This window comes from Sesamum indicum, linkage group LG9, assembly GCF_026168435.1.
Source record: "Sesamum indicum cultivar Baizhima isolate 11 linkage group LG9, ASM2616843v1, whole genome shotgun sequence".
Classification (NCBI taxonomy): domain Eukaryota; kingdom Viridiplantae; phylum Streptophyta; class Magnoliopsida; order Lamiales; family Pedaliaceae; genus Sesamum; species Sesamum indicum.
In genome coordinates, this window is record NC_142665.1 from 20097458 (window position 1) to 20109545 (window position 12088).

A 12088-nucleotide genomic window follows, 5' to 3' on the forward strand; every position below is an offset into this window, starting at 1 on the left:
GCTTTAATAAGTATATTTTGTTATCAATTATTTAATTGAATTGAGTTTGAGTCAAACTTAAAAATCAATCGAGTGAAATTTTTTATACAAATTTAATCTGTTAGAATTCAAATGAAAACTTGTAAGAGATAGATATTTCAATTGAATATTGAATAATTTAATTTAGAAATGAGAATCGACAAATGAGAGGAAAAGAACAAAGGGAGTAGAGACGTAAAAGTGTCCAAATTCCAAACGAACCTGACCAAAATAGAAAGTCAAAAAGCGCGGGACAAACCCATCTGTCACAACAGTAACAACTACCCCCAAAATCAAGAAATCTGTTTATCCGACGTCGTATTTTCTGCCACCCCCCAATATCTCCTTCTTTGTCAGACACGTCTGAAGCCCAAACACACAAAGCTAAGAAGAAGATGGTGCACAGCGCCTACGATTCCTTCCAGCTCCTCGCCAATTCCTCCACCAGAATCGACGCCATCGAATCCTACGCCTCCACCCTTCTCCTCTCTTGCTCCGACGGTTCCCTCCGAATCTACGCTCCCGAATCCTCAGCCGGGGACCACCGATCTCCCTCGTCTCCCGCTGAGTTCCATTCCCAGGCCCTAGAGCTGAAGAAAGAGCCCTACGTTCTCGAACGGACGATTAATGGCTTCTCTAAAAAGCCGATGCTCGCAATGGAGGTGCTCAAGTCGCGGGAGCTCCTTCTCTCGCTCTCCGAGTCGATCGCCTTCCATAGGCTGCCGAATTTGGAGACTTTGGCCGTGATTACCAAAGCCAAGGGCGCCAACGCCTATTCTTGGGATGACAGGCGAGGTTTTCTGTGCTTTGCGCGGCAGAAGAGGGTTTGCATTTTTAGACACGATGGTGAGTTTTCGTTTCTTTGAAATGAAATTTGGCTGGTTTGTATTCTTTGTATTTGGAGGGTATATTTGTAAGTTTATATCCTTGTTTCTTAGGATTTAATTAGGTTCTTGGTGATAGTTTATGGGGTTAGAGTAAGTTGAACCACATTTAGTAGAGGACAATAGCGTATGGTTGTTTACACATTGGCAAGAATTGGATCATATACCTTTAGAAGTTACGGTAAAAGCTACTTTCAGCATGAAACTTAGTTGCCGTATTAGGTGTGATTTATTTGTTTGATTTCAGGAGTTAGGTTCCTAGACATTTATCCGAATGCTTTTTTTTGTCCTTGATACCAGGGTCTATTGGACTAGGAATATCATGCTGAAGTATCTGTTTCCTGCACAAGTTAAGCAAAAGCATCATTACATGAGTATTACCTTAGGAAGTAGACAGAATGAGATGTGAATGTCGTATGATCTTGATCTAGTGATCACAGGAACAAACTTTCTCCTAAACCATTTTTAATTAATTGGCTAAAATCATAATCCTCCTTGCATGGTGCTACCTCTTTAGCATTCTGAAGTATTCTTTGCAGCTTTGGAGGTTAGTATCCATCAACTTACTCCACCTCACTATATCCACGGCTTAATAAATCAGTAATTTTCTTGATTCAAGCATATCATGCAGAGTCTGGACTGCAGGTCTAGTTTTAGGACTCATGTCAGACTTGTTGCTGAATTTTTTCAATATTGCTGTTTCATCTGGAATGTAGAAATCTAATTCCCATAGGTTTTACTGCTTGTTCAGGAGGGCGGGGGTTTGTGGAGGTGAAAGAATTTGGTGTTCCAGACACAGTTAAATCAATGTCATGGTGTGGTGAGAATATATGTTTGGGGATCCGGAGAGAGTATGTAATATTAAATTCAACGAATGGTGCATTATCTGAGGTGTTTCCATCAGGGAGGATCGCCCCACCTCTAGTTGTGTCTCTTCCATCAGGAGAGCTTCTTCTAGGGAAGGTAATACATATCTTTGCTGTGATTCACATTAGAAGATTCAACTTATTGGTTTACAGGTTACTCCTATCTGATAGTCAAAGATCAACTTTACTGAGGGTTCCTTGAAAGCTCAAAGTGCAAATTTTTTGCCCTGCATCTCTGAGTGATCAGATTTAATTTGAACATTGAGTAAGTGAAATGTTGGCAATGAGACATTGATATCCTTTCTTTCTGTTGTTCTTTTTCCTTTCCCTTGCTTATCAATAACTAAATGAACTTTGCCAATCCACGAATTGAAAAATCCAATGGCTTTTGCTAAAATAACCTTTGCAACCATACATTTTTCTTGTTCTCTTGGTGTTGTCACTGAAAAAGAGGAATGATTAGGAAAAGATTTTCTGTTAATCACCATCAATTATTCAAATGAGGAAACAATTAAATGGATAAAGTGTTGTCAGAATTTCTGTGATGAAGTCTTATAGGTCAATCCAACTTTAGCCTAAAGAAGAATCCAGCTTGATTTCATGAAATGCTTTGTATTGTTTAAACCTTGAGAAAGTTACTGTGCCTGAATCAGGAAGACAACAAATTGGAATCTTGTAAGCCTGTTTTGTGTGCTTGCAGATTACTGAAATTTATAGATTGTCTCTGACTCTGTCCATTTTCTGGGTGACTGGCCAAATGTTACAGGCACCACTCCCTGGTTGCCAGAGTTTTTCTTGTGATTGACACTTTTTTTGTGGTCTGCTGGTTGTTTTAACATTAGAAAAGTTATCGGCAGACTGAACTCAGATCTCCTTCACGTGGTAGAAATACTGCACTGTCTTGCGTACTGTAGCATTTGGCATGTGACTTCATGTATTAAAGAATTATAATTTTCTAACATTGTTTTCATAATTTGGCCATTATGATTTGAAAGTCAAAGATATTAGTAGCTTGCTTTATGACAGGCACCAAAAGAAAATTTTACTACTTCCCCACCATTGCAGTTAAAGTAAGGTCATCCTCATGGTCACTCCTGTCCACAGTGGTCTGGTAAACTGCACTTACTTTTTCCTTATTCACCCTAATACTACAAACCTCTCTGTTTGTCTGCTTTCCACTTGCTAGGCCCATGAATAATCGTTGGCCCTTTATGCAATCAACTGGTTTTTTGGATGCTTGATCACACCTCTCGTGTGATTTTTCATCACAAGGTCGTTCCAGCCCATACAATAATATTATATCACCTAATTGCCCCCGCACACATAAAGGGTAATGAAACCCTTGAAGGATATTGCATACAAATTACCTTTTCTCATAACTTATAATCCGAACAAACACTCTGGTTCAGTATCTTTAGGATATCCACTGCCAAATATATGCAATCAACAATATTTTAGAAGCTATTGATATAATCTTTTGGCAATCACATGCCTCAACTATCAATCCCTTTCAGTTAATCCATTGAAGGGGCCATGGTATATATTAGATTCTAATCTCGTTGGTGTATGAGTAATATGACAGCACTGTGTTAATGTTAAAACCTAGCTAGTTATAAGGAGATGTTATTGGGGTGAAGAAATGCAGTTATGTGAGAAATTCTGCTTCTATCTTTTTCGCATAAAGTGTGTTCCTACTGATACTTATTTATCATTGGTCCATGAGTCAACTTCATTCCTTTTTTTCTTTTCGGCGGGGATTGTTTTCATTTTACCTTGGAAGTTCAGTCTACAACTTACAACTATTTCATGTACCTTGTTTTCATCAAATAATGCCTTTAGCCTGCTTCCCTGGCAAGTGATGATAGTGATCTCAATTTTCTTCAGGATAATATTGGAGTGTTTGTGGACCAAAATGGGAAACTTCTTCAGGAAGGCAGGATTTGCTGGTCAGAGGCTCCTGCAGCAGTTGTTGTTGAGAAGCCATATGCAATAGGACTCTTACCAAGACATGTTGAGGTAGATTAACCCTAAATGATCATTTAATTTCTTATTCTTTTCCCATTATTTAATAAAAAATGCTTAAAGCATTTTGCAGTTCTAATTTTTGGATTTGCAGATACGCTCTCTTCGTGATCCTTATCCACTGATCCAAACAGTTGTTCTCCGCAATGTTCGCCGGCTCCTTCAAAGCAGCCATGTTATAATTGTAGCAGTAGAGAATTCTGTTTATGGCTTGTTTCCTGTTCCTCTTGGTGCACAGGTATATTTCCTTTATGAAAAATTGCTCTCGTTATGAGTTTGTAATGTACGTCATCTTAGTTTTTGCATCTGATGCATGTCTCGTGCTATTAATCTTGTGATTCTTATATCTCAAGGTTGACAATTTGACATGAGCATTTGTGGTTTATGCAATTGCTAGTCGCTGAAGTGATGTTGGATCTAGAATGGACAATGGCTTGTTCAGAAAGCTTTTCTTAACTTGATGTTTAACCTAGCATTGAATATCACCACGACCGGTAAAATTGCAATGACTATACTGTATTTCATAAACCAGATTGTACAACTAACAGCTTCTGGAAATTTTGAGGAAGCACTGGCTTTGTGCAAGTTACTTCCTCCAGAAGATTCAAACCTTCGAGCAGCAAAGGAACAGTCGATTCATATTAGGTAAATATTATCCTTGCCCAATGTGTTTCCCGAGCTTGCTGTTTTCAGATGTGTTGATATGAAAACATATGTAGTGAAGAAGCTAGGAAATAATCTAGCAGTTTGATGATCAAGGTCATTGTCGACTTCTTACTATGAAAAAGTTAATATCTAAAATGTATTCGGTGATCGCAACATCTGAGTAAATGATATAATGTATAAAGTCTTGCGGGCTGCTCAAGATTTCAGAAGTGCAAATATTCATGGAAACTAGCAAACCTGCAAGTCACTTAAGGATACATATTAAATAAGCACTATCTCATATTGATTCACATACGACGAATTGAAAATCAAGTTATGTGGTCTATATACTGCTATGAATTACTGATTACATGTGCAAAATTTATGTTGTTTCATTAAATATACAGATATGCTCACTATTTGTTTGAGAATGGGAGCTATGAGGAGGCCATGGAACATTTTTTGGCATCTCAAGTGGAAATCACTTATGTGCTTTCTTTGTATCCATCTATCATTCTTCCCAAATCGTCTTTTATACCTGAACCAGAGAGATACATGGATATGAGCTCTGATGCACCAGATCTCTCAAGAGGTTCCTCTGGCATGTCGGATGATCTGGAATCTTCATTTCCTCATGCTCTGGATTCTGCTGAAAGTACGGATCTTGAATCCAAGAAAATGAGCCACAATATTCTGATGGCTCTTATTAAGTTTTTACAGAGGAAGAGATATGGTATTGTTGAAAAGGCTGCTGCAGAGGGCACTGAGGAGGCTGTTTCAGACGCTGTAGGAAATAATTTTGTTTCATACGGTAACAGTCGGCCGAAGAAACCTAGCAAGGTAAATGTTTTTGCTTTTCATTTTTGTACCTTATTATTTGAGATGCTGGAAGATTAGACCTAGGGAGTAAAGTCAAATTAGTTATTTATGAGACATTTGTAAGTGTTTCATTCATCTTACTTGCTAAGATATTGTCATAGTGGAAGTTGAGTATACAGAGAAACATTAGGATGGATGAATAAGTGACAGGTTGTGAAATAATGCATGCTTTGCTACAGCTTGGTTTATTGTAGTCTTGACTTGGCAGATTTGAACTTTATGAAAGAAGATTAAGGAAGTTATACTTGACAGACACATTAAAAATTTATATTTTCATGCGGTGAGTTAGAAAGATATTCTTATTCACACACTTTAACTGTTTGCAAATGGGTACCTAGGTTTACAAATGGTTAAGAATCTTGAACTTTTAATACTTGTCAGAAATGCCAATGTTATCACATTATCTGGATTTATATAAGTTATGGCCACATCAAATGAGATTGTGTATGTCACAGTCCTCGTATGCTTGCATGTAATCACTTTTACATATGTGTATTAGAAACTCAATAGCATGTGGGTTGTGGAATGTGTAGATTTCTTCTGTTCATGAATGTGCATGCTATCAAGATTTCTGCATGTATTAACCCAGATGCCCTATGAATCCGAAGTGCTATCAGAATCAATCAGGGTATATGACCAATTTTAACGTTTGCAGTGATGTTTCTAAAGTTTAATATGCCTGGTATCATTAGATAGCTTCAATGTTTTATAGCACCACTAAGTCATTATTATTTTGATGTTCATGTCATGTTTTTAATTTCTGGGTCTCACAGGGTCGAGCTAATATACCTATCAGTTCAGTTGCTAGGGACACGGCAGCTATACTTGACACAGCATTACTTCAGGCTCTTCTATTGACAGGACAATCTTCAGCTGCTCTGGAACTACTTAGGGGTCTTAATTATTGTGATGTAAAAATATGTGAGGAGTTTTTGCAGGAAAAGAATCAGTATGCTTGTTTACTAGAACTTTATAAGTGCAATGCCATGCATCGTGAAGCACTCAAACTTCTTCACAAATTAGTTGAAGACTCAAACTCAAGCAATCCACCAGCTGGACTCACACAGAAGTTCACACCTGAGATGATTATTGATTATCTTAAAGTAAGTTTTCTTTTATCATGAGATGATGTTTATTGAGTTATATGTTTGAACATGTATAAGTTTCGGAGGTATTCATCAGGATAGAATCTAGATTATCGGATAGACTTAGCAGTAAACTACTGTGACGCAAACTGCCATCTGCCGCAGATTTATTGATAAAGCAAGGGGACACCTGGATTAAGTTTTGCTTCATTATTTTAGCTTTTACGATGATTATACCTTAATACAATCTTCAGTATATCTGATTTCAGAGAAACACTTCTATTTGGTGGTTTTTTATTCTCTTTCAGGGCCCTTCTGAAGGTTTATGATTATACAGCCTTCAACTTGTGGGTGTTCTATTGGTTAACAGCTATGGTTTCTCTTATCAATCCAATACCAACATAACAGTATACAATGGCATATAGATGATTATTCTTTGAAGGTGTCTAATCCTGTATATTCTCTAGGAAAGAATATATTGGCTGTTCCAGGACAACATGTATCTTGAAACTGGATTCATCCGCATAACTTGAAATCATGTCCAGATTTAATCTTTGAGTGAGGTTTTGTATGAAACAGAGAAGCATTGCTAGGACTTTGATAATCTCTTTTCTTGAAACAGGTGTATTTTTTCATTCGTAATTTATTTGATTTAGGGATATACGAGATTCAATCTATTTCCATTACAACTTCATATGAATTATATTCTATTAAATGGATATGGAACCCTTCATGAGAAGTACAACAGTTTGCACTGTGTATAATATTAGCAGAATTTCGTTGTCAAGCAGCATGGTTGCTGCATTATTAGCCTGAGCTTTTACATTAGTCTAGGCTTAGGACATTAATGACATATTTCTACTAATATCTCCGAGTATTTTGTTCTTTTTCAGTCTGTCTGTGGCACAGACCCAATGCTTGTTCTGGAGTTCTCAATGCTTGTTCTTGAAAGCTGTCCCACGCAAACTATTGAACTCTTCTTGTCTGGAAACATTCCAGCCGACCTGGTCAATTCATATCTGAAACAGCATGCTCCTAATATGCAGACTACATATTTGGAGCTTATGCTTGCAATGAATGAAAATAGTATCTCAGGGAATCTCCAGAATGAAATGGTAAGAATGTACCATCCTTTATCATCTGTAGTAGGTAGGTATAGTGATCAGGAAGTTAAGGCGATTATCCAGTTACCAAGTTGTTTGTATCAGTGGTGCATGTATGCAGCCATGCGTGCTTGTCCTGAAAAAACTTCCAGTTTAATTTTCTTTAAGATATTCTGGTAGCACCATAACTGAAGAAATTTGGTGAATGCTTTTGTTCTTCGATATTACTGCTACTACAGCAGATATTTGGTGTACTAAAAATGAATTTATCTTCTGAATTTCCTTTTATTTAATCACTCTTATTAGGTGCAAATATATCTGTCAGAAGTGCTGGATTGGTACACAGATCTTAATTCTCAGCACAAGTGGGATGAAAAAACTTATTCACCCACTAGGAGGAAACTGTTGTCTGCTCTGGAGAGTATCTCTGGGTATAATCCTGAGGTTCTGTTGAAGCGGCTTCCACCAGATGCCTTGTATGAAGAACGAGCCATTCTTTTGGGAAAGATGAACCAACATGAGCTTGCTCTTTCCATATACGTTCATAAGGTACTTTGCCAGAGTTCCTTAGTTCCATCATCATTTCAAGGAACCATGCATTTGGTAATACATACTATTTTATCATGACCTTCTAGTGCTGCTAGGATTGGCTGCTTTTACATTTTGCCCTAGATATTTCTGAAATTTTCCTGGAACTTTTATTTGTAGGCTTAAATCACGTAGTGTTCCAAAGGCATTATATAGAAAAGGTAGCATATTGCCAGATTAATTAATATATTCAATAACTTTGGAGATTCTCATTGTGTCAAGTCACCAGCACTTGATATTGGCCTTCAGTTCCCCCTTGGCTTTGCAGATGTTCTAGATGGAATAGTACTATATCCTGGTTGTGCCATCTAAGAGCATCCTCGGAGGCTTGTATGTCTTATGTATTAGTAAGTTACCTTGTAAGTCCAAGGAGCAAGATGCTAAACTATCTATCATGAATGTCAAATGAGCACTTAGAAATATGTTAGAATAATCTGCTCAATGTTTTTGGCGAATCTTTTTTGCTAGCAGCAACTACTTGTCATTTTCACTTGTCCTAATCTCCCTCTCCCTCTCCCTCTCTGTCATTGTAGCTTAGTGTTCCTGAACTGGCGCTATCCTATTGTGATCGGATATACGAGTCTGGACAACAATCGTCAAAGTCTTATGGCAGCATATACCTCACTCTACTGCAAATATATTTGAATCCTCAGAAGACTACAAAGAACTTTGAAAAGAGGATCACTAACTTGATATCCGCTCAGAGCCCTGGGATTCCAAAGGTTGGCCTTGGATCTGGTAAGAATAAACTTCGTCTATCTAAGAAAATTGCAGAAATTGAGGGTGCTGAGGAGACTCGCGTTAGCCAAAGTGGTACTGACAGTGGAAAGAGTGACGGCGATACTGATGACGTCACTGAGGAAGGAGCATCTACCATTATGCTTGATAAGGTTGTCGATTTGTTGGGCCGAAGATGGGATCGAATAAATGGAGCACAGGCCCTAAGACTGCTTCCTAGGGAAACTAAGCTGAAGGTAAATCCTTTGTTGGGATACTTATGAGATAAAGTATGAAATGCCTACTTATTCTCAAATGTTCACAGTGTTAATTAAGTTGAACGGAATCTCCTATCTATGTGGAATACTCTCATTCTCTCCTCTCTCTCTCATGGTAGTACTTTTGTTTTGGGCTCACTGCAGAACCTACTTCCTTTTCTTGGACCTCTGTTGAGAAAGTCCAGTGAAGCATACCGGAACTTCTCAGTGATAAAGAGCTTGAGAGAAAGTGAAAACCTACAGGTATTTTCTTTCAAATTGCTTCTAAAAGAAACCCCAGCCAACTTGAAATATTATCCTGGTATATTTGTTCTTATTCTATCTCTATAATCAGTTCAGAAAAGTATGTCGGTAGACTAAAGTGTCATTGTATAGTTTCCAACATATCTTACTATATGTATTGATTTTACCTTTTGCTGATGGGTGAGGCAATTCAGAAAATTGTGCTTATAAAGTTGGCTTCATAACTCTTTGGTGAAGCATTAATAGTGTAATATCTGTGGTTTCTTCAATTCCATCTTTTCCTTTGAGAGGATGGAACAGGTGGAACTGACTACACAACGCTGCGCTGTCTGGCTTTCCTCAAACCATCTAATAGCTGTTCTCAAATTCCAAGGGAATAGTAACTCTAGTTTTCCTGGCAAGAGATGATTGTGTTTTCTCTTAACATTTTAGTCCAACTATCGAATTTTCTAAGTTTTTCTTCCTGAATTAACTTTCTTGTTCTAGTTTTCGTACATTAGTATTTTGCTCATGATACCTGGTGCTTCAAAACAGGTCAAAGATGAACTCTACAGCCAAAGGAAAAATGTTTTGAAGATTACTGGTGATAGTATGTGCTCTCTGTGCAACAAAAAGATAGGAACCAGTGTCTTTGCAGTTTATCCCAATGGAAAGACAATTGTTCACTTTGTTTGCTTCAGAGATTCACAGAATATAAAGGCTGTGGCTAAAGGCACGCCATTACGGAAGAGATGACATTCAATATACATACAGGACTGGGGAAAATAATGAGCTCACTTCAATATTGCAATTTTCATTGTGTGCTTTGAGAGCTGTTGAAAGTGAAGGCCCAACCACTGGTTAGTTATTTGACTGCCAGTGTACCATCCACGTGGCTGCACGATATCCTTCAGGTGTTCCAACTTGTTCTGGCTGGAGACAGTGGAATAGACCATACGGTACACGTCAAGAACATGTCATCAGTTTGTACATCTTTTTTGTTTGAGTATATCTTCATACCTTGGTGTGAGATTTTTGGTTGGTTGAGTGGGTTTCAGTTCGGTGGAGAAATTGCATCTGTTGTAAATTATTTTCTCAGATAGAAAACTTTCATTATTACCAAATCTAAAACAGGATTGATCACATTCCATTTTTGGGCACCACAGTCTAATTGCTTGTCAGGAGCATTTTAATTCTCCGAGCTTCCATTTCTAGATAGGACAAAATTTACTGACAAATGAACTCCTGCTTCTAAAATTTTTGAATCTTACATCAACTATTGTTTTAGACATCACTTGCAGCTGAAGTCAGATTTCAATTTTCCACCACCATTACATTTTCTTACAAATTGGTAGACAGTGACTCCAATTCTGGACCCATTACATGGACTATCAGTATGAATTACCCCAACATCAAAAACCTTGTTAGCCTTCTTGAAGAATGCTGATTCCTTCTTCCATCTCTTCAAATGGCTCATCAAGAACACCACTTTCTGCTCACTCCCCAGCAACAAAAACCTCAGACGAGCAGTGGCCCTTACAGGTTTTCATGGTACACTAAATCAGACCCCAGTATAACATCATATTCTCTGCCTATGGCTTCCACGTCCGTAGTCTGGCCCCATTGAAGTGCCGCCGCGTCGACTGCCCCGCCGTGGAGCTCCAAGATTTTTGCGTTGGCGGCAACGTTGAACTGCAGGTTGGGCAGCACGTGGGGGAGGTCTGTGATTGTGACGCTTGCGCCAAGCAAAGCAGCTGCGGCAATCCCAACCGCACCAGTGTCTGAGCCCAGCTCGAGAATGCGGAGGCGACGGTTAGGGGGTGCGCAGCTGTCGAACAAGGAGGAGAGAGGGGTGGGTGCCTGAGCCCAGCTCAAGAATGCGGAGGCGACGGTGCGGGGGGGCGCGGCTGTCGAACAAGGAGGAGAGGGGTGGGGTGAGAGGTTCTGTGGCGGTCGAGGAGGGTGATGAGAGTGGTGGCAGGAGGCCAGAGCTGGAAGGAGATGCCTTGGGAGGGTACTTGCTTTACGAGTATGATTGAGTTGATGGAGTGGAGGTGGTAGCTCTGCTGCGGCGGCGGCGGCGGCTGTGTGTGGATGATCTGCTGTGGTGTCCTCTAATGGCATTGATTGGGACATTGTGTTTGTGGTGGACAGGTGGCGGGGGGCGATTAGGGTTTGGATGAATGCCCGACGCATGAAGAAATTACGTAATAGGGAGAATGGAAGAAGGATCATTTGATTTGGTCGGATGCAAGTGGTGGGATGATGATGATGGTCGCTCGTAAATGATTGTACAAGACTGAAGCTTGTTATAATACCCCATAACAACACACTTGGATTGACACATCGCCCAGATTCCCAAGGGAAAGTGAACTGGATTCATAACATACAAATTGAATGCTCTAACCACTAAGTTGGACAATGGGGAGCGTTCTGCCTCAGAGAGAAAGCCCCCAAGCGATCAATTTAATTTTGATAGTTTAAATTACATTGAATTGTCGCATTCAGTCCTTTCGAGTGTTTATAAAGAATGCTACTAGCTCCATGAAGCATCTTGGATGGAGACACACTGTGTCGTTGTGATGATGGAGATAACTTATTGTATCTGGGTGTCAAATTCTGATATTTCTGTAGTCGCGATTGGGCGCACCAAGCATAATTAATCTGAATATCTTATCTAGTTCACGGTTTCAAACTATTACTGCATGCCTCTACATACTCCCATTTCTAGTAACAAACAAGCCAACAATTATACCACCATGGCTTTGGCTATACAGGTAC

At 39.1% G+C, this 12088-nt stretch overlaps 2 protein-coding genes across 2 annotated transcripts; one reads left to right on the top strand and one right to left on the bottom strand.

Moving 5' to 3' along the window:
• The first annotated feature begins 288 nt into the window (after positions 1-288).
• EMB2754 (Vacuolar sorting protein 39) lies at positions 289-10450 on the top strand. The gene is made up of 12 exons (XM_088885432.1): positions 289-864; positions 1654-1865; positions 3653-3784; positions 3885-4028; positions 4323-4435; positions 4843-5275; positions 6088-6417; positions 7293-7514; positions 7809-8051; positions 8624-9064; positions 9230-9328; positions 9863-10450. Exons 1-12 carry the CDS (start codon positions 414-416, stop codon positions 10061-10063), a joined length of 3021 nt encoding a protein of 1006 aa, XP_088741558.1. The 5' UTR covers positions 289-413; the 3' UTR covers positions 10064-10450.
• Positions 10451-10587: 137 nt separating this feature from the next.
• Positions 10588-12032, bottom strand: LOC105177989 (uncharacterized). Its single transcript, XM_088885034.1, is given in 4 exon segments — positions 10588-10831; positions 10834-11167; positions 11224-11421; positions 12027-12032. Coding segments are annotated over 4 exon segments (771 nt in total). The 3' UTR covers positions 10588-10598.
• Positions 12033-12088: the final 56 nt, after the last annotated feature.

Coding starts and splice junctions, on each gene's coding strand:
- EMB2754 (XM_088885432.1), top strand. CDS start 414: ATGGTGCACAGCGCCTACGATTCCTTCCAGCTCCTCGCCAATTCCTCC. Junction 865..1,653: donor TTGCATTTTTAGACACGATG/GTGAGTTTTCGT, acceptor CTGCTTGTTCAG/GAGGGCGGGGGTTTGTGGAG. Junction 3,785..3,884: donor TCTTACCAAGACATGTTGAG/GTAGATTAACCC, acceptor TTGGATTTGCAG/ATACGCTCTCTTCGTGATCC.